At 43.1% G+C, this 22412-nt stretch overlaps 3 protein-coding genes and 1 pseudogene across 21 annotated transcripts in view; 3 read left to right on the plus strand and 1 right to left on the minus strand.

Annotated features, from left to right (window-relative positions):
* The window catches only part of LOC308638111 (uncharacterized protein), a 95637-nt gene that overhangs the window by 69896 nt on the left and 3329 nt on the right, over positions 1-22412 (minus strand). For 2 of the 5 annotated variants that reach the window (XM_081275168.1, XM_081275169.1), the window contains exons 2-5: positions 22151-22238; positions 19067-19193; positions 18259-18390; positions 14723-17230 (exon numbers count right to left, since the gene is read on the minus strand). In XM_081275168.1, coding sequence (XP_081131294.1) covers positions 15630-17230; positions 18259-18390; positions 19067-19193; positions 22151-22165 — 1875 coding nt within the window. In that variant the 5' untranslated portion in view covers positions 22166-22238 and the 3' untranslated portion in view covers positions 14723-15629. Of the gene's footprint in view, positions 1-14722; positions 17231-18258; positions 18391-19066; positions 19194-21132; positions 21252-21599; positions 21651-22150; positions 22239-22412 lie in introns of those variants that run through there. The other 3 variants (XM_081275163.1, XM_081275165.1, XM_081275152.1) reach the window with 3 other exon arrangements.
* The window catches only part of LOC308638116 (zinc finger protein 528-like), a 77846-nt gene that overhangs the window by 8927 nt on the left and 46507 nt on the right, over positions 1-22412 (plus strand). For 5 of the 14 annotated variants that reach the window (XR_014019742.1, XM_081275190.1, XM_081275194.1 and 2 more), the window contains one exon: positions 2860-2947. Coding sequence is in view for 5 of the 14 variants with exons in the window: in XM_081275190.1 (XP_081131316.1) it covers positions 2933-2947 (15 nt within the window). In the remaining 9 variants the exon portion in view is untranslated. Of the gene's footprint in view, positions 1-2859; positions 2948-3398; positions 4147-6574; positions 8465-16822; positions 16954-22412 lie in introns of those variants that run through there. The other 9 variants (XR_014019752.1, XM_081275195.1, XR_014019745.1 and 6 more) reach the window with 8 other exon arrangements.
* Positions 2598-22412, plus strand: part of LOC308638115 (uncharacterized protein) — a gene marked incomplete at its 3' end in the record, with an annotated part of 50475 nt that continues 30660 nt past the window's right edge. The window contains exon 1 of the mRNA XM_081275184.1: positions 2598-2780. The remainder of the gene's footprint in view (positions 2781-22412) is intronic.
* LOC308637262 (vomeronasal type-1 receptor 4-like) lies at positions 2956-4348 on the plus strand (annotated as a pseudogene). The gene is made up of 2 exons: positions 2956-2965; positions 3784-4348. The product of its transcript is annotated as a vomeronasal type-1 receptor 4-like (transcript).

Raw genomic sequence — 22412 nt, forward strand, 5'->3', positions numbered from 1 at the left:
ATAATTGTGAGATGCTCACAAAATGAAATAAAGGGCTGGGGATGTAGATCAGTGGGAAAATGATGGTAGAGCATGTTTCAGTCCCTGGGTTCAATTCCCATACCCCCAAAGAGGAAAAGAAATGCAATGAATGTGTTGGGGACTTCAGTCACATTGGCACATCGCATGCCAAGCATTTATGGTGGAGAGAAACCCTATGAATATGATGAATGTGGCAAAGCCTGTAGGGTGCATCTGGCCTGGCCAATCATGTGATCCACACCAAGAGGGCATGTCAAGGTGTTCACTGACATTTCCTATCACTCAGATTGTCAAGATCTCATCCTAGGAAAAAAACACAAATGAATTAAGCACAGTCTTTGTCAGAATACAAGTCATGTAATACCACTTTATTTCCTAGTGGAGAAATTATCTTCTATATGTAATGAATATCTGAACCTTTAGGCCTCATTTAAAGCTTAGAAATTTTCAGTCAGTCTGTGATGGAGAGGAACCTCATCCATAATTTGATATAAACAGACCTTAATGTAAAAGTCTGTCATCAGAATTCCTGCTGGAAAAAAACCTCACAAATGTACCAAGGTGGCAAATCATTAGTATGCACTCAGTCCTCTGTACACATCAGGTAAGGCACAGAAGCATGACTTTGGCCAAGCCTGTCTTCAGTGCGCATGTCTCAGTGGACATCAGTTGATCCACGCTGGAGAGAAACCGTGGAAATGTCTGCAAGTGCCAAGCTCTTCCGGCCCAGTTCACAGCTTGCACAACCTGGGAGAAGACGTCCAAGAGGTAGAGCTTGAATGCAGCGACTGTGGCACCCCCTGCATTATGAATTCAAGCAGTGGTCAGAGTCCATACTAAAGAGCAACATCCGTCACAATCACAGCACAGGACAGACTTCCATGCCTCAGAACCAGGGGGCATCAAAGGGACACCTTTGAGGAAGCTGTGACAAAACACCAGAGAACAAGGAGGAATGATTTAATTTGTGCCCAAATTAATCATGTGCCCCAGAGAGCCACCATCCAAGTGTAAGGAATGTACTGTTTCTTTTTCAAACATTTGCGATTTTCTTGTCCTGAGAGGATTTATTCTAGCAAAATCAGACAGACATGATGTACGTGTTCTTTTCACTGTGCACAGCACACCCAATGTTCTCCCCTTCATTTGTTCCCATGCAGAAATACCTCATGTTTTTCTTTGTAAAGTGATTGTTCATGTTCACATATATTTTCTTTCTACACTTAGTAGAAGCACAGTCCCTTGGAGAAATGCTGTGTTCCCATCTCTGTAGTCTGACTAGGATACTTACTGTGTATAATGAAAGTACAAAATGTAGTTCAGACTGATATCCTGCCCTCACTGTTATGGAACATGCACTGTATTATTTCTAAATACCTCTATCTTCTGTGCTAATGAGGAAAGGAACATGATTGTTGGTAATAACAAAAAAGAGACTAAATTTTATTACATGAGATTTATGATACATTTTTAGCAAAACTGCATGGAATGCACCTTAATTTACATAGAGTGAAAATTGAAATACAGCAAGAATATTAAACATAAGAAAATTCAGGGAATCAGTGTACGAATACCTTTGTGTCCTTGAAGTGCTTGTGAGATATACTGAAAAGGTTAACGTTCATGAGTTTCCACTTCAGAATGAACATCCAGGATGGAATTTCTCTTATTTGTGAAGTGGAAACTCATGTATTTGCCCCTAAAATTTTTGCTGGTTTGCACCTGTGACCAGTCCCAACCCCATCCAGCTGAACCCCACCCTGTTGGGCTGGTTTGTCAGGAATGGCGATGCCAAACACTGAAGTGTTTGCAGAGTTCACAGCATAAGGAGGCCTTCCAGGGAAGCAGGGTGGACTTGCTACACTTGTCCAGAAGTGGCTGCCTCCTCTTATGGGGGTCCTGGGTGGTGCTGGAGTGAGGGAACCTGGTCATCTTTAGAACTCCCAGCTGCTGCCCGAAGAAGGGAACACTTAGGGTTATCAGCAGCTTGCCCAGATGGCACCATAGAAAGGGAGTAGTGAGACTTGAAAGGGGTCAACAATAAACATCAAAATGGGTCAGACTCCAGCACAACCCTGAGTGTTTACTCCTGATTCTCTGGGCTCTTGGTTGGCATAGAGGAACTTACAATTTTTGTCATGTCAGATTTGCATTTCGTGATGCACCTGTAGGTCCCATTCTACAGTATGATTGTTGAAAATGTTTTTGAAATACTGTTTAGACAAGTTACCTAACGTCTGTATGGTAGTTCCATGAAAACTATTGTTGTAAATGTTTGGTAGATAATAGATATGGTTAAACAATTTTGCCAGGTCATTCATTGTGTTTGTTGCTGTGACAAAACACCTGAGAACAAGGAGGAAAGATTTGTTTTGACTCACGGTTTCAGACTCATGGGTTCCAACCCCTGATCGGCTGCCACCTGCTTTGGGCCATGTACTCATCATGATGGAAGGGCATGGGCAATGGGCTGGGCCTTCCCCTCTGGTACGTGTTCAACCCTGGCTGCCTTTAGAGTGCTGAGGTACTTTGCAATAAATATGTCCACTAACTGGCATCATACTGATGAAGTGTCCTGAAAGGGAGCCCAGTGCTGCCCAGTTCCCCACTGCTACAGTCTGTGTGTGCTTCACCAGCAGGGAATGAGGTCGAAAGAATGGAGTCACAGAAGTCTCCTGTGCACCTTTCTGCAGGACTGTACTATGCCTGGGTGTCCCTGGTGCAGTGGACAGCTGGGGACCGTCTTCTCACATGCTGAGGTCCTCCCTGTGTGTGTGGCTGTGGCATAGGAAGGGTGTGATGATTCTGAGACTTAAACAGTACGTTTCCTCCTTCCAGGATTGACTTGTAAAGACTCGTGTTACCTGAGGAAACAGCCCTGAAGAGGAGGAGGAAAGAAAAGGGGTCAGGAATGGCTGTCACTGAGGTGCAGTGATGCTCTCAGGTGGTCCTGAGTCCCTGTGCAGTGCTGGGTTGGGAGCTGCTGGCCTGACATGACTCTGCACTCCCCTGGGCCGCCCTCAGTCCCTCTCCTCTACACTTAGATTCCATCCCCTGTGACCTGGTGGCAGGCAACCCATGAGGAGGCACCACTGGGCATGGTCCTGGGAGTCCTTTTGTCATTTTTGTTAACCTTTTAAAAAAGTAAACCTGCTGCTTGGTGGGGTTCCTGTCCTCTCTACCAGCTCCCTCTGCTAGAGTGATCAGCGTTTCCTTCCCTTTGCTTTAGTTGGCTCATTTCCTCTTGAGATGCGTAGTCAGCTGTCCTGGGTTTCTTTGACCTTGTTGTAAAGTCTGATTACACTAACATTCTCCTATTTTCTTCACTACATTTCCTGAGTTTGGGTGTGTTTGTTTTTGTTTTGCTTTTGTTTCAGATGTTTTCTGAATCCTTTTCCCGTTGTTACCATTGGTTGATTAAGAATGAGGTGTTTCATTTCTCCATATTTGGGGGTGTTAATTTTTCTTCTGCACTCAGCTTCTGTATTTATTTCATTGTGTAAAGGAAGAAAATTGGGGTCCTTTCAAGCTTCTGAAACTGAATTTGAAGATGTGTGACCTAATTATGGACCCTCCTGTAGATAGATGTTCCTTGTGGATTTTAAGAGATGCGTTTCCTACTGCCCTAGGATACAGTGTTCTGGGTTGGTGTGGGAGGTCCACCTGGTGTGCAGTAATATTAAAGATCTGCTTATGGATCTCCTGTCTATTAATGTGTGTCCTCTTAATTGGAATGTTTGGGGCCATCTGAATTTCAAATAGGTCCAGAGACGAGCCTGAGGTGGTCAGTGCTTAAAGTGAAGGCTCTCAAGTACATTGGCTTCTCCATATACCTGAGCAGAATTTTGTAACTCCTTGCAAATATTAATTTTCTTATGTACATGACTGGAAAAAAGAGCACCCAAAACTTCATCATCCTAAAAGATTTTGGAGAGTGTTCTAGTGTTCGTCATGACACAACCACAGACTCACTGCAGACAGCATTGCTAACATTCCCTCATGCCCTGTGTGTGGGTGGGGAGTGGGGGGGGGGCTCATGCTCTGGGCCAGCAGCTCCATGGTGCTCATCCTGCACAGGCACAAGCAGAGAATGCAGCACCTTCATAAGTCCAGCTCCCCAGGTTCTCCCCTGGGTCCAGAGTCCCCCGAACCATCCTCCTTCTTGTGAGCACATTTGTCTTTTTTTATACACTTTCCTGCATCTCTCAGTTTTGCATTTATTATCCCCACTGGCTCCTGGTGAACACAGCTGCAGTAGTCTGGGTGTTTCCCAGCTGTCAGCCCCATTCTGCTCTCGAGACTCCAGTACATCCACACTCTCCCTTAGGTGGATAAGAAATGAAAAAAAACCTATTTTATGAGGAACATGTAAATTCTAAGGTTTTGCAAAGTTCTGAGTTCTTTAATCATTCTTACAATATTGTAAGCACAGTTGTAAGCAATCATATTGTATGCAAATAGTGTTTTATATACATGCTCTTTTGTATATTATGAATGTGTTTGTGTGTGTGTTTGTGTACATGAGCATATCTCCTCAATTATACTAGTATTTACCAAGAAACACTTCTGTGAAATTGTATGTAAGAAACATAAATTTCAGCTTTAATAACACCAATTAAATACTGGGCTTGGTGGTGCAGGCCTATAATCCCAGTGGCTTGGGAGGCTGAGGCAGGAGGATTGCAAGTTCAAAGCCAGCCTCATCAAAAAGTGAGGCACTAAGCAACTCAGTGAGACCCTGTCTCTGAATAAAATATAAAATAGGGCTGGGGATATGTCTCAGTGGTCAAGTGCCCCTGAATTCAATCCCCAGTAATAAACAAACAAACAAATAAATAAATAAATAAATAAATGTATTTCAAACTGATTTCACATAAAATCTTTTTATATTTTCTTGCTATTCTGATTGATTAGCATTTATAATAAGTGTAACATAGTTTTTTAGTCATCTACTTTCATATTTGTGTCTGAGCTGTGTCTGTCGAAAGAATTATCTCAATGAATATAGTCCAACAATAATATTTGCCTATAGCAGATGAAATTAGTCCTTTATGTTTAACAGTGTACAGGGCTTAAAGGCAAGTAATAGGTACTGTTTTGAGTTTTCTACATTAATTTGTACTGTTAATCCACAATATACATTTTATCTTTTAAAAAATGAATCAGAATGTAAAATTATTTAACACATTTACTGTCCACCTTGGCAATATAGGATATTAGGTACTATTTTTCTTTTCTTGTTGCAACTGATTTTTAAGTTACTGATATGCATCTTAAGAGCAATGTTATGTACAATTCAGACACGCATCATACAATGAAATTTTACAAACAACACACACCTCTGCAATCAACTTCTGCACCAAAACCTATACTGTCAGTCTTAAAGACTCCTCCTCTTGCCTCTGCCAAGAGGGATCAGTATGTGACATCTAACAGCATGGATCACTTTTACTTCTTTTGTGCTTTATATAAATGAAGTAGTTCAGCATGAATTCTCATATGTTTGACTTTGAAAATTCCAAAGGCTTTAAAATTTGTTTTTACCTATTGGTAATAGAATTCCACTTCAGGAATATCAAATAACGCATTTATGCATTCCTTTCTTGATACACACATGCAATTGTGTGGATATGACACAAGTTTTTTCCCCAAAATTTCATGTGTTGGAAGCTTTGTTCCCAGTATGATGACATTGGGTGTTGGAACCTTTGGAGTGGAGGCAAGGATAAGATGGTTGGGTTTATCCTTGGAAGGGTAAATGCTGATCTCCTGGAGTATAGTAGTTCTCATGAGAACGGGCAGTCCTACAGTGAGTGCAGGTGTCTCCTCTTTGTCTCGTTCTGTCCTGCCTTGTGGTCTCTTCTGCATGTGCTCCCACCATTGTGATTCCATCTGCTGTGAGGCCCTCACCAGAGCTGAGCAGATGCTGGTGCTATGTTCTTGAATCTGAAGAAGTGTGAGCTAAATAAAGTTCAGTATCAAGTATTCAGTCTTAGGTATTTGATGATGGCAGCAAAATCACACTAGTCCAACATGTGCACTTTAGTTTGGAGCATCATGATGGGCACTGGCAACAAATTTTGATGATAATATGCTGGTATGTGTGTAGTGGTACCCTTGTTGGTCATAGGTTTACACCTCCTTGGTCTTAGAATATTTTGCCAAAGAGTTTACCAAATGATTCCATGAATTTCAACCAAGAAGATACTCCTATTTTCATGAATATCATTTATATTTCCCTCTTTAGAGTCAATAATTTGTTGTGTTAAACATAGTTTCTTATTATATGACCTGTGTTCATCTCTTGTCATATGTATTGTCAAACCTCTGGGAAAATTGAGGTTTTTGTCATATGAGATTCTGTTTGAGGAGATAGATATGCTCAATCTGATGCAAAGATTGACAAATGTGCACATTGTATTTGAATATCTTTGGAACCTAAAAATGTGTAAAATTTTAAGTATTAGTTAAAACAATGTAAATTTAATGTTTATTTTTAATATTTATTTTTTAGTTGTAGGTGAACACACAATCTTTATTTCATATTTTTTAGGTGGTGCTGAGGACCGAACCCAGTGGCTCGTGTGTGCTAGGCAAGCATGCTACCACTGAGCCACAACCCCAGCCTAAAGCATCCATTTCTTTCTCACACTTTTGGTTGAGGGCTCACATACTCCAATGCCAATAATACGTGACAAATCCTTCTCATACTCCATACTTTTTAAAGTGTAGATTATAACTGTTCTTGACATGGGGGAATATGTGTATCTCTGAGAGATGAAGGATTAGTTAGTTTGTTTCTTTCTAGTAACCATTTTATTCTACATCTTATATTGACTGCTTTGACATACACAGTGAAATTCATTGTTTTAAAAAGTATTTTAGACCACTCCCACTTCTTGCATCACAGATGGAGTCAATGAGTTTGTCCTCACGCCCTAACTGAGACTGGAGTCAAGTCTGACATTCAAAACAAGCAGAACATTGGAAGTTCACTCTCTGCATGGAGTAACAAGTTGGAGGGACATGAATTCAGTAGAGAGCTGGGAAACCCTACTGAATATTGAAAGCCCACAGCCATCTTCACCTGGCCAGCTTCCAATGGTTGGGCAGCCAGACTAACCTTCCAAACAGAACAGAACCTGACCAGATGAAAATTTACAGATACTGACGTTCAGCCATGCAGATGTTTTTAACCTCCAATGTTAAAGAGATGGAACCCAGCTGGTGACATGTTCTCCCCAGAGATCTCTGTATCGAAGAGGCTACTCTCTGAATACTGATAAGCAGACCTTCAAACCCTGCCTTCCAGCTTTCCAGCCTACAAGTGTTCTCTAATGTCAGTGATAAACGTCACTCTTTCACATTTAGCATCAGTCCAGGCCTATCAAGAAAACTCTCAGACAAAGTAAGAAAAGCAGATGAGAAGTTACATTACTATTCTGCATCAATATCACCGGGCTCTTGAGTCAGAGGTCTACAGCTTCAGACTCCAGAATATTGTCCTCAGAACACATGCTGGACCTTCGGCCCCAGCAGAGCCATGAATTAATAATATTGTGAAAGGATTCTTCTCCTATGGTTTGGTCCATGTGACCAGAAGAATACTGTAGAAGTAAGAGGTCCATACGGAAGGAAACTGAGGTGTCTTGTTAACAGCATGTTCAACATGCCAGCCCTGTGAGCAAGCCACTTTGGGAAATGATCCGACCACCCCAGATGAGGACACTAAGGGTCAGAAAAGTTGAAATTACTCACCAGAGTTCCACAGCCTACAGCACGTGGGTCCCTACCTGCTCAAGCCGAAGCCACCACCCTTGTGTAGCTGGGCTCCATCCGCTCAGGCTTTTTCAGCAGTTGGGTGCATCACCTCCACGGACCTGAGAAGGTGGGAGTTTAACTTCATCTCTAATCATCCGAAACACCAGGATGACTCACATACCCAGTTATCTTTAGATGACTATCCAGTGTTTCCGGGAGGAAACAAGGCCTCCGGTCCATCTCCTTCCCTTTTAGTAGAAGAGAACTTGTATGCAAAGGAGTTGTCAATGAAAGCTATCTGCAGTGAACTTCAAATTTTTCTAATTTCGCTTATTTTGTTTCTTCTTGCTCTTATTTTCTTGTGTGTTTCTAAGAGCTGCTCTCGTTTCTATCCATTTCTAGCTGGTCCTCCTGTGGTCCCTTTGTGAACTCCTCGTTAAAATTTTAATAAATGACTTTTCTGATTAAAAAAAAAGTATTTTAGTAGATATTTTTCCTCAAAAAGACAATGCAGGAGCAAGATACATTAATTGGTCTCATACTGTCTAATAATCACGGAAGTGCACAAAAATACAAGGAGATATTACCTCACAAGTGTTGGGATGGTTAATATGAGAAAACGAGTATTGACAGGAATATGGGGCAAGTCAACCTTGGGCAGATTATGTGGGAGATCAGATAACCTGGCACCCCCACCATGGAAAAGTGCAGGAGGATGCCTCTGAAAATGGAGAGTAAAACTCACCTGTGGGGCAGCAATCCGACTCCCTGCTGCGCATCTAAAGGAAAGTATTCATAGTCAACAAGACGTCTGCACCTCCAGGTTCACTGCAGCACTGTTCAAGACAGGCAAGACAGCAGAAAGGTGAGACGTGGTGTCCACCAGAGTGTGCAGGTGTGCAGGTGAGGTGGTGTGTCCATCAACACTCAGGGGAAAGGTACTGAGCCTTCTACCAGGGAAATCCTGCCACTGTGCCGACATAAATGAGCCTGGAGGAAGTAAGTGAGGTGACATTAATTTAACACAAGCACTCTACGATCTCAGGTGGAATCTACAGTAGTCACCTTCACAGAAACAGAGTGGAATGAGAGTTGTAAAGTGGTGGTTAGGGAGGGACATTGCGGGGATGGTCAAAGTGCACCAAATTCCATTACAACATGAATGTACCCTGGGGATCTACTGTACAGTGTGTAGACCTTAGTAAGACAGTGTTGTGCAGCTGGAATCTGCAGAGCTCTTAAATGTCCTTACCCGCCCCCACCCACAGACCAAGTAACTGTGAAGTGATAGTGTTAGAAATATTGGGATGCAACAAGAAATCAGTCATCTGCTCAAAAGTTAAGTGGCAAGGCAAATGTTACTTCTACAGAAGGGTGTGCTACTCCCGCCCAAATCTGGCAAGCTAGCGCACGGGGCAGGAAGTGTGCCCACGTTTTTATCCCAGATGCAGCACTGCCCCTCGCTTGGATGGGAGGAGCTCAGGTTACAATGTACAGGATTGACTAATTTAAAATTGGCGAGTGGATGGGGAAGGACTACAGTTAACAATGGGTCACCTACTACACTCTAGGCATTATAATTGGAAGACTGAGAACAAAGGGGGTTTGATGGGGGGCTCAACATGTCAACATTTAACCACATGATTTTGTGACTTGAAAATGGCTCTACCTGACTTCACAATATAAAATTGTTTTTAGATTACAGCAAGCAAACACATTTTTGTTACATATGAGGAAACTCAGACAACAGGTTTAACTGTCACAGAAAATAGAACGTGAATCTTAACCGGTCCCATCGTCCTTCATCTCTCTCCTGGGTGCACACCTCTCCACGTTATTTCTTTCCCATGTGCCTGGTCCTAAATCAAGGAATTACCCTGGTTTCTTTGGTGTCTTTTCATGTGCTTTATAGTGTAAGTACACCACATGGTTGTCAAAACTGTACCTCTTCACTGATCCTGAAGTCGTAAGTCACAGGTTCTAACCTTTTTTTCCTGATGTTTCTACTGTTCTTCTTGGTTGTCCCGGCCTCTGTTCCTCTCTCTACCTACTTCTCTCCCCAGCTTCTTCATTGCCCTGTGCCTAATTTCCCACCCTTGAGATGCATTCTCTCTCCCCAGACTCACCCTCTAGGCCCATTTGAACAACTACATCATTACATCATTCTCCATGCATATTAACAAGCCTCCCACTACCTGTAGATATCAATGCCTTAAAGACATTAAATCTATGAACCTTTCCAGCCAGTGACCTTCAACTTTATCATTGCTCTCTGCTCATCCCCAGGAGCCCCTTCATTCCCTTGTAATCATACACCCCATGTCTCTATTAACTGGCAGGCACCAGGTCCCTAACGCCCCTTAGCTCTTTGCCCCCTGTATGCCCCACCCATACTTCTTTCTGGACATTTGATGAGCTTTTGCTGTTTCCCCTTCTACCTGCTCTGTTTCCCCCCTCAGTATTTCCTTAGCATCCCATGATCTTCACCACCATCTTGTCCCTGTGTCCCCCTGTTCTCTGGGATCTCTTGCTCACCACTTCTATATCACACCCACGCAGTGTCACTGCCCCAAACCTTCTACGTTCCTGCCACAGGTCTTGACCTGAATGGCAAGCCTCACAGCATTTATTAAGATGATTCACTCTAACAATTGTCCTTGCAAGGTTGGGGGGATTACAAAAAAATAGGAAGGGCTTCTTTTCTGTGGCCACCCCTTAAGGCTGCTGAGATGATGTTAGTGGCCCCCTGGCAGATCTGATACTTAAAGAAATGGTAGATCTGGCCTGTTGAAGCATCTGATCCTGCTGCTGTCTTGGTGAAGGAACATTCTGTGTTGTTTAACAAATATTGTTGTGTTTCTCCCTTCAGTCACTGATGACATCAGTATGAGTATATTTATCCACAAAATTTTGGTAATAGTTGGCAATAAATTGTGCAAATGAGGGAAGTTAACTGACTTGCATTAGGCAGATGAGTACAGTGACTTCCAAGGTGATCTATCAGCGTCATGTTCTTCTCTTGCTCTGTGTGTTTTAAAATCTTTACCGGGTATTTTGTCAAATGCTATGCACCTAGTAATCGTCTAAATGATGGTGCCACTCAGTGAAGCAATGAATAAAACTTAACTATATTTGGAGTAGAAAACGTCACACGGAAGTGAGGAATGCAGCGGGATAGGTATAGCTTACTGCCAGTCGCTCCCATGACAGACCTCAGGATTCCCTGCCATCTCCATGTGACCTCCTATCTGCCCCCAGGGATCAGGGATAAGAGCCTCCTCAATACTCCAGGATTCCCTGGGGAGGAAGTTTTCCGCATTGTCCTCAGCTTCCCTAGCTGGCTGCTACAGGCACAGTGAAAATTGCGGGTCCCAGGGCAGGTGAGGTCACAGTCACAGACCCATATCTCAGGAGCTGGCCGCCTCCCTGCAGCACAGGTCCCGGTCACAGAGGCCTCTGCACTGAAAGCACCATCTGGATAAACAGCATGAGCCTGATGAGTAATCCAATGTTTTTCTGAGGAGCAAGATATGTGGGAAAAATCAATTTCTGTTTAAAAATGTTTTTGTGGATGCATTATAGTCACACAAAATAGTGGTTCATTTTGACACCATCCTAACTGCATGGAATATCCCCAGTACACCCTCTTTTCCTACCTTCCTTTTCCCTATGTTGCTTTATCTACTCTAATGGTCTTTATCTTATCTATTTTTTGGTGCTTTATATATAAAGGTGAAATTCACTGTGGTATGCTCATATACGCACAGAGCATAATCTGCTCAATTATATTCAGCACTTCTTCCCTTTTCCTGTCCTTCTCCACCCAGTGCCCTTCCTCCACTCTAAAGTTCTCCATTCTCTTTTCATGGAAACCTCCCTTTTTGCCCTTATATTACTCTAGCTTCTACATAGGGGAGAAAAAATTCCAGTCTGGCTTATTTCACTTAGCCTGATGTTTTCCAGTTCTGTGCATTTGCAAACAAATTCTATAACTTCATTCTTCTTTATGGCTGAGTAAAACTCCATTGTGTGTGCACATTGGTGTATATACAATATTTTCTATATATATTGTATTTGTATATATATATATATATATAAAGTAAATGTATACATAATATTCACATTTTCTTTATCCATTCATCTTTTGATGGGCACTCGATCTGGTTCCATAACTTGGCTATTGTGAATTGCATTGCTATAAGGATCGATAGGAAAGAATCATTATGGTGTACTGATTTTAGTTCTTTTGTATAGTCACTGAGGAGTGGAATTGGTGGGTCATATTGTTGTTCCCTTCGTAGTCTTCCAAGGAATCCTCAAAACTGATTTCCAAAGTGGTCATTCTAACTTGTAGTCCCATGAAAAATACACATGTACCTTTTTCTAACACCTTTGTCTGCATTTATCATTAATTGCCATCTTATTGATTGCCATCCTAACTGGAGTGAGGATAAAGCTTCAACGTAGTTTTTACATTTTCTTGTTTCTTCTTTTGAGAAATGTCTATTTGGTTCTTGTGCACATTTATTGTTTGGGTTATTCATTCTTTATCTTTTGGTGTGAAGCTTTTTGAGTTTTTTAATACACTATGGATATTAATCTCTTCTGTTGGAGAGGCACTGACAAATATTTTTTTCCAGTCCATATTAGTGTTCTTCAGTAGGTTGAGAAAGTAGTTCTTAAAGATAGTAAAATTGCTATTATATTCTATAGGGGCTACAAAGGGGAGAAGAGAAAAAAATGGAAAAGAAGAAAAGATAAAATAACACAAACTAAGGGAAAAAAGGTGAATCAATGTGAGGCTATTGGAGGCAGGAGTAGGTAATACAAGAAGTAAACATGAAATTAAGAGGAGCAAGTATAAATATACATTAGAAAAGCAAAGATATAATGCTTATAGTTAATGCTTTAAAACAGGAAATACAATCAATTGAGGTGAAGGCTGCAATGCCAAATAAACAGAACATGTCCATTCAATATGAAAAGCAATATCAGTAAGATAAAAATTGACATTAGAAGTATTTATGATATTCCATGCTAAAGTGGGGAGTGTTCTTGGATCTTCTTGATTTGGATTCTATCGGGGTTTGGAATGTTTTAAAGATGCCGGGTACTCCTTGTCTTTGCCTCTGTTTTTCCCTGGTGTGGAGACGGTGATTAGACCAGCTCACCTCAGATACAATTCTAGGAGGCGGCTCCTCTCATCTTTCATGTGTTGAGGCACTTACTAGCTTTCTGGTGGGTCAGAGTAGACAGTCCTGAATTGTCTGATTTGGTCAGTTACCCCCATGAGGGATAAGTAAGAGCCTCCTCAATACTCCAGGATTCATTCCGTGGGGAGGAAGTTTTCCACAGTTTTGTGAATCCTCTTGAAGAAAATCTCTGTGACTAGCCCTCTCAGATCCAATATGGGTTCCACCTTATGGACTCTGGAGCATGCAGGGTGCAGTGGTGTAAGGTGGAGGTACTATAGTCAGGATGACATGGCTGTATGGCCCATGTGAGGGTCTCAGGTTGGTGGGGTTTTATCTGGCCACACTGGGAAGTGGTTGGTGTCCATGGGATACTCCTCTATAAATCCCTTTTTGGGGTGTACTGCCCTTATCTGTTCAAGGAGGTTCTCTGCTGGTTGCATGGGGTTCTCCTAGGAGAAATGCCATTTGTGGTTCAGTGCCTCTGAATGAGAATTAGCTCACAACTCTGGGACACCCGGCAGGGCCTCTCCTGCAGGTGCTGGGGCAAGTAAGCTGCATTATTCTCAGAAAAAAAATCAGACTGAGAAAAAGCATCTAAGAATGATGTCTAATGAGATAAGAAAAAAAAGGAAGAACATAATGTCTTAATTCACCTTCAAATTCCAAAGATTTGTATAACTGAATGTGAATTAATTTTAAAATAATGATATACAGATATTATAGAACTTACTTTATGAATATTGCCCCAGGATGGCCACCATTTCCCTGCATTCTTCCTGGACATAATCAGGCCCTAAGAACACACTCCTCTCCTCCAATAAAAAGCCCAGTCCCTGCAGTCTTGGCTGTCCCACTTCAGGCAGTTTGTAGAGTGTTCCTTACCCCATCCCACTATGGACAATATGGACAAGGGGGCACAGACCACCCCAGACAGGATGACTGACATCCTAATTCTACATCCTGATCAGCCCCTTTGAAATATTTCTTGGTGCAGGCAATACTGAATTTTAATAGGCAGTGTCCTCCTACTCCAGGAGCAAGGACAACAGGGATCTTCGTTTCACGAAGTAAGACCTTTACTCCTATGGGTTCCTTTCTGGACACAGCCGTGAAAGACCCGTAAGGAAGGCACAGAACCCAAGACGAGCAGGATACTTTCCAAGAAATCTCGAAGAATGAGACACTTTACAACATGAAGATAACTGGGCCTTTTCAAATGTCCCTGCACCTTTGATATGTCCTGAGTTATAAAACATTATGTAATTTTTCCACAGTAGTGAGGCCAGAAGCTAATCTTGGACAATCAGAGACTAATTTATTTTTCCTATAAATTCTCTGACATGGGGTATTGTGTGAGAATTGGTGAAATAATGTATTATACCAGTACAACTAGTGAATCCCAAGGATACTCCCTTGATGAAGAAACTATCCAGGGTCACAATGCCTGTCTCATTTCTCCCCAGAATAAATCCTTTCAGGACAACAAAATCACAAATGTTTGACAATGAAATAGCACTTTCCTTACACTTGGATGGTTGGTTGTTCTCTGGGGCATGTACTCTGTTCCAGGTTTTGAGGCTTGTATTTAAGCCCATCATGAAAATAACTTTTGCACAGCTTCCACAAAGGTGTCCCTTTGATGCCCCCTGGTTCTGAGGCATGGAAGTCTGTCCTGTGTTGTGATTGTGATGGATGTTGCTCTTTAGTATGGACTCTGACCACTGCTTGAACTCATAATGCAGGGGGTGCCACACTCACTGGATTCAAGCTCTACCTCTTGGACGTCTTCTCCCAGGTTGTGCAAGCTGTGAACTGTGCCAGAAGAGCTTGGCACCTGCAGACATTTCCATGGTTCCTCTCCAGTGTGGATCAACTGATGTCCACTGAGACATGAGCACTGAAGACAGGCTTGGTCAAAGTGATGCTTTTGTGCCTTACCTGTTGTGTACAGAGGGCTGAGTGCATAGTAAAGATTTGCAACCATGGTACATTTATGAGTTTCTGTTCCAGCAGGAATCCTGATAAGAGGCTTTTACCATAGGGCCTGTTTACATCCAATGAATGTGTGAAGTTCCTCTCTATCACAGACTAACTAAGTTACTAAGCCTTAAATGAGGCCTGGATCACTCTGTATAGTCATTACACACGGGAGATAATTTCTCCACTAGGAATTCTCAGTGGTCTTGCACGGTTTGAATGCTGAGACTTTGTCTAATTCATTTGTGGTTTTATTCTAGGATGAGAAATTGACAATGTGCATGATAGGAAATGTCAGTGAACACTTTGCCTAGCCCTCTTGGTGTGGATCACATTATTGGCCAGGCAGGCCAGATGCACCTTATAGGGTTTGCGACCCTCATCACATTCATTGGGTTTCTCTCCACCATAAATGCTTGATATGTGAGATGTCAATGTTACTGAAGACCTCAACACATTTTTTGCATTACTATTTTCCTCTTCTGGGGTTTAGGGATTGAACCCAGGGACTCAAAATGTGTTAGGCGGTCATTCTACCACTTAGCTACATCACAGCCCTTTATTTCATATTTAGAGAGTCTCACATTTATGTCCAGACTGGATTTGCACTTGCCACCCTTCTGCCTTTTTCTGAAGTAGGTGAGACGCACCACCCTGCGCACTTTGATTACATGACTATGGCTTCTCTATACTATGGATCCTGCGGTGATGGGCCAGGGATGAATTCAGACTGAAGACCTTGCCACAGTCATTACATTTGTAAGGTTTCTCCCCAGTGTGGATTCTGCGATGACATGCTAGGTATGAATTTTGACTGAATACTTTGCCACAGTCATTACACTTATAAGGTTTCTCTCCCGTATGGATTCTGCGATGACATGCAAGATGTGAACTGCGACCAAACACTTTGCCACATTCACAGCATTTGTAAGGTTTCTCCCCAGTATGCATTATCAGATGTTCTGCTAGGTATGAGTTGCGGCTGAAGACCTTGCCACACTCATTGCATTTGAAAGGTTTCTCTCCTGTGTGGATTCTCTGATGATTTGCAAGGGAAGATTTGTGACTGAAAACACTGCCACAGTCATCACATCTGAAAGGTTTCTCTCCAGTGTGGATTCTCCGATGTTGTGCAAGGTGTGAAATGTGACTGAAGACCTTGCCGCACTCATTGCATTTGTACGGTTTCTCCCCTGTGTGGATTATCAGATGGTGAACGAGGTACGAGTTGCGACTGAAGACCTTGCCACACTCATTACATTTGAAAGGTTTCTCTCCTGTGTGAATGGTTCGATGTTGTGCAAGGTGTGAAATTTGGTGGAAGACCTTTCCACATTCATCACATTTGTAAGGTTTCTCTCCGGTGTGGATTCTACGATGACTTGCCAAGTGTGAAATCTGATTGAAGACCTTGCCACATGCATCACACTTGTAAGGTCTCTCCCCAGAGTGAATTCTCTGGTGGTTTGCCAGGTAGGACTTCTGACTGAAGACTTTGCCACAGTCATCACATTTGAAAGGTTTCTCTCCAGTGTGGATTCTCCGATGTTGTGCAAGGTGTGAACTATGATTGAAGACCTTCCCACACTCGTTACACTTGAAAGGTTTCTCTCCAGTATGAATTCTATGATGACGTGTAAGTTTTGATTTTTGAGTGAAGACCTTGCCACATGTATCACACATAAACTGCCTCTCTCTCGTACGGAGTGTCTGATGTATAGTACATTGTGACTCTTGATTAAAGGATTTTCCAAACTCATTACATTTGTGAGCTCCTGGAGGAATGTCTGTTTTGGGTTCTGGTATAAACAAACAAGATCCTATAAAATCATGTTCATATTTATGAGAAATGTTTGCTTTGACACTAGAAGGAATTCTTTGGTGGGCTGGAAGCAAGGAACCATTGTCGAGAGCCTGCTCACTATCGATCCATTTATGAAGGTTCCCTTCATCTTGAAAGGACTGTGGTTCAGGCAGATGTGACTGAAAGCTGAATCCAAGCCAACTGTTGATGAGCACCTTCCCTGCATCCCTGCCTCCACGTTCACCTCTGCAACCAGGGGGACTTTCCTCTTGAGTCATAGAAAATCCTGTGTGATGTCTTCCTACATTGCTCCAACAACATAAGTCCCATGTACTCTTCCGGGTTTCATCGAAGCATGATCCTTCAATGGCACGGCCGTCACATGTTTGCAATGTCACCGTGTGGACTATTTCTCCTGTACAGCCGTGCCTTTTTGGTGAACATTCCTTGATGAAACGTTCTGGAGTAATGTCTAGAAGACAAAAGAAACCACCGGTTTATGACTAATTACTGAAGCAAAAAATGTTATCTTACACGTAAATATATAAGGTTATACCAAAGTAATACTTGTATTGACAACAGTTATGAGGATTACATGATCATGATTTTACTGTTAAGAAAAAAATATATGGAACTGGACTTTTACAGAAGGAAAGCTTGTTTACATGTAATTCATGTAATGAAAATGTCTTTAACAGGAAAACTTAGTTTAAATAAATTCTGACCAAAACACTCCTGCTGTATCAACTAATTAAATAGGGACCTTGATCATGGACTTTGCAGGCCCCAAAATGTGAGAAATAAACTGCTGTGGTTGAAGTAAATAAGTCTATTGGATTTCTAATAGTAATTGGAAGTGAACTGACAGGAAAATGACCATCTCATCATGATCCTGAGAGAAGGCTGACAAATCTTATTCAACAAAAAGGAAACTGTGAATCTTTAGTATAAAATATGAGACATTCTTTACTAATTCACAGCACTCATTTTTAAAAACCTAGAGGTAAATGAAGAATGAAATCATGGCATTGGCTGGTGGGTGGAATGGAAAACATTGGGCTAGGTGAAATGAACCAGACTCAAAAATTGAGGGTCAATGGTTGCTCTCATATGTAGAAACTAGTGCAAAATAAGGGAGAAAAGGGGTTAGAGGAGGTGACCAGACATCATAAAGATACAGGGAAGACAGGAGAGGAAGGAAGAGAACAAGAGGTGGGAGGAAGGAAGGAAAGGGAAGAAAAATGGAATGAATTTAACAAAATCAGGTTACACTCATATATAAAGATAACAAAGGGGATGTCATCCTCATGTATACATAGAGTAAGTTTAAAGGAGGGAGAGTAGAGAAAAGGAGGAGAGGAGGAAAAGAAGCTTGAAAGCAAATTCCTTGCATGTAAAGCCCAGGAAATGGACTTCACCTTAGCCCTGACCCCTCCCATTGCCAAAACGCCCCAACACTACTTAGTGGGCAGCTGCCTCTCTGCCCCTGTGAGCTCTTACCTGCTTTCACACCCTCCACAAATGCCCATTCATTTGCAGGCCTGGATATTTCCTCTGGGCCATTCACAGTCCAGAGCTCCCTCCCTTGCTCCAACCAGGAGAGGACACTCGGGTCTGAAGGACACCTTCCTGCTTGTAAAGAGAAAAGAAGCTGATGCGCTGTGGCTTCTCCACAATCCAGCCCTATCTGCACGTGAGGAAGAGGACATTACAGAGGGATACAGAAAACATTTCACTATGTCATGTAGGTATCTACCTCTCTTCCAAGAACCACTGAATCAAAAGCACAGAAATAGAAAATGGGGAATGGATATTTTAATTGTTGTTGTTGTCGTTGTTGTACCAGAGATTGAACTCTGGGAGACTTGACCACTGAGCCACATCCCTAGCCATATTTTGTATATTATTTAGAGTCAGGGTCTCACTGAGTTGCTAAGTACCTCACTTTTGCTGAGGCTGGTTTTGAACTTGCAGCAATATTTCTGATCCTTGTACCTCAGCAAACCAATCCATGGGATTGTGGGCATGTGCCATCGCATCTGGGTAGAACTGGATATTTTAAGAGTTGCCTGTGGGCTTTATGCTGTACTTCAGCTCTGGAATCACCACTGCAGTATCATGGAGGGGACAGAACATCTGAAGGAAGGGGACAAAGTGCAGAGGCTGCACTATGAAGCTTTCTTTAACCTGCACCAGGGCTTCAGTCAGTCAGTCAATTCAGAGGATCCCAAACTCAAAGGGGAAACACAAAGGTATGCACTGAAGATCCCGGCAAGGGGCAGGTGCAGGGTGGGGAAGTCAAGCTCACCCAGGGAGACCAGGTTCCTGTAGGTCTCCAGCATCACGACCCTGTACAAAGCCCTCTGAGCAGGAACCAGGCACTTCCACTCCTCCTGGGAGAATTCTATGGCCACATCCCTGAATGTCAGTGGACCCTGAAATTAAAACTGACTTCACAATGGGGCACTGGGGACAGTTATAATCTTCATGCAAAATGTGAACTACAGAGCCCAGACATGGTGGCACATGCTTGTATCCCAGCTATCCACAGGCTGAGGTGGGAACATTGTAAATTGGAGGTGGGACTGGGAAACATAGCAACATCCTCTCTGAGAATAAAGAACATAGGAGTAGGAATATAATGGCAGAGGGGACCTAGGTTCAACCCCATTACTGCAAAGACGTAAACTAAAGTGAAATGAGAAGGGAGGAGAAGTGTAAGCATGCAACTGATTCAAGTGAGAAGAGCTGCACTGTGAGGCTGTAAATACACATTTGGTATCTGTCTGTCTGCTGATGTGGAGCTCACCTGGAATCTCTGGAGAGCTAAGAAAGAGTTCTGTGCTAGTGAGAAGACAGGTGCCAAAGCCCCCTAGAGAGCTTCACGAAGAGGCTTCTCCCCACAAAGCCTCAGGCAGGAGAGGCAGTTGTAACACCCTGTCCTGACACCTACCTCCAGGGAAGGGAGAGGAACTGAAGTCCCAACTGATCACCATCACCCAGGATGTAATCAAGCCTGCCTACATAATGGAGCCTCCATGAAATCTCAACAGGACAGGGTGAAAGGGTGTTCAGATCAACGCGTGGGTGGAGGGTCCTGGAGGGTGGCGCACCACACAAAGTCATGTGAGCTCCACGTCCTTTGCCCACACCTTGGCCTATGCACCTCTTCCATCAGCGTGTTCACCTGTCTCTTCTGAACAGGCGTTACCACAAGGCAAATGCAAGTCAAGTCCTTCACAGATTTACAAAGCACTCTGACCACTTTTTCAATTTGAGGAGGGGATGAAGGAAGCCCCATTTACAGAAGGTCATTCTGAGTCATAGGCCATACTTTTGCCTAAGACTGACATCTGAAAAGTGGGCACTCTTGTGGGACAGAGACCTCAGCTCTTGGATCCACCGAGTATCTACATACACAGTGTCGGGATTAGGTGAAATGACAAGGTGCCCTCTGAAGAACTGCTCGCCTGGTTGTGGACAAAAACCCTCTCATCTGGGATCACAGAAGATTTCTGTGTGTGGATTATATACAAGGAGAAACTTTACTTGCTTTGCCTATATTCTCACATGATCTGGTATCATTGAGCATGTTAAATCTCTCTAGTTGAGTTTTATTACACTTTTTCTTAAGACAAAATACATGCTAAATCTGTGTAAATTTCTTTCTTATAGACACCACGAGAAACATAGTAGCTGGGCACAGTGCACACAGCTGTAATCCAAGACTCAGGAGGCTGATTCAGGAGGATTCGCATTCAACACGAGCCTCAGCAACTTAGCAAAACGCTGTCAAAAAAACAAACAAACCAAAACAAAACCAAAACAAAACAAAACAAATCAAGACTGGGGATGTATTACAATGGTAGACTGGCCTGGGCTCCATTCTTGGTATAAAAAAAAAAAAAAAGAAAGAAAGATAGGAAAAGAAACATGCAGATGGAAGACAACACAGGCGTCTATGAGTGGAGACCCCATATTCCACACACCAGGTGATGCTCAGGTCTGGGTGAGCCAGAGCATAATCTGTGTCCTGAGAAGATGAGTCCACCCTGGGTGGACAATAGCAAAATCTCAACAGCAGGGGAGGACCACAGAGCAGTGACCTGGGTGGTGACACTGCTGAGTGCACACCTTTTCCTAAATGCTTTACACGCACTAACTTATACAAAGTGGCCCAGGAGAGGAAGAAGGATTCCCATCATTCTGCACACATGATAGTTTCACAGACGCCCTAGGAAATGTCTCTTGGGTCATGGAGTACAAAATTACAGAGCAAAACCCAGCGAGGTGATTGGAATCAGAGCTGAACCTGAGCAATGGGAGAATTAGGGGCAGAGACTGTGCACTGAAAACTGACAGCAGGTTTCCTACCTGAGAGATGTGGACCAAGTGCAGGGCAACACCATGCATCTGCCCGGCAGGTCCCTGCAGGTGCACAGGCAGGGGCTGGCACAGGAAGGCGCCCCCACTACTGGCAGCACATTTACAGCCTAGGGTAGAATCAATCCGATGTAGACGAATGCAGGCACCTCATTTTAAAAATCATAAAACTTACTTACGGTACTTTGGTCTGAACTCGGGTGCTTCACCACTGAGTGACACTGCCAGACTTTTTTGTTGTTATTGTTACGGGGGATTGGCACCAGGATGCTTAACCACTAAGCTACCACCCAGCTTTATTTATTTTTTCATTTGACACAGATTGGGTCACAAATCTTAAAATTCAGTTTCAGATACTTGGAAGGACCCCAGTTTTCTTTCCTGTCAATAACAGAATAAATACAGAAGCCAACTGCATAGGAAACATTAACACCCCCAAATAAGAGAAAATGAAACACCTCATTCTGAACCAATCAATGGTAACGACAGGAACAGGATTCAGAAAATATCTGAAACAAAAGTAAAAAAAAAAATAAACATACCAAATCTCACAGAATGCAATGAAATAAAAAATAAAAATAAAAACAAAAGAAAGACCTTAGGGTAGTGAAACTTTACAACAAGGAGGAAGAAACCCAGGTCAACTAACCATACACCTCCAGGGGAAAGAGCCAACTGAAGGCAACAGAAGCAAAAGGCAGGAAGCAATGAGCACTAGAGCGAGAGAACTGGTGTGGAGCACAGGGACACCACCAAACAGCACACTCACGTTTTTAAAAGATCAACAAAAATGACAGAGGATTCCCAGGGCCACACCTGGTGGCACCTCCTCATGGGTTCCCTGCCACCAGGTCACAGTGGGATGGAATCTAAGCGCAGAGGATGGGGGAGGCCCCGGGGAGTGCAGGCACACCTGACAGGCAGGAGGCCACAGAGTCACCTGAGGCCAGCAGCTCCCAGGCCCAGCACTGCACAGGGGACTCAGGACCACCTGACAGCATCACTGTACCTCAGTGACAGCCATTCCTGACCCCTTTTCTTTCCTCCTCCTCTTCAGGGCTGTTTCCTCAGGTAACACGAGGCTTTACAAGTCAATCCTGGAAGGAGGAAACGTACTGTTTACTGGCTGCCCACTGGCTGCCCGCTGCACAGCAAGACCCAGGCACAGTAGCTCTTGCAGGGAGGAGCACAGGAGGCTTCTCTGACTCCTTCCTTTGGGCCTCATTTCCCTGCTGTTGAAGCCCACAGGCTGCACAAGCGGGGACCTGGGC

This window comes from Spermophilus citellus (assembly GCF_964194105.1).
Source record: "Spermophilus citellus genome assembly, chromosome: 18".
NCBI lineage: Eukaryota > Metazoa > Chordata > Mammalia > Rodentia > Sciuridae > Spermophilus > Spermophilus citellus.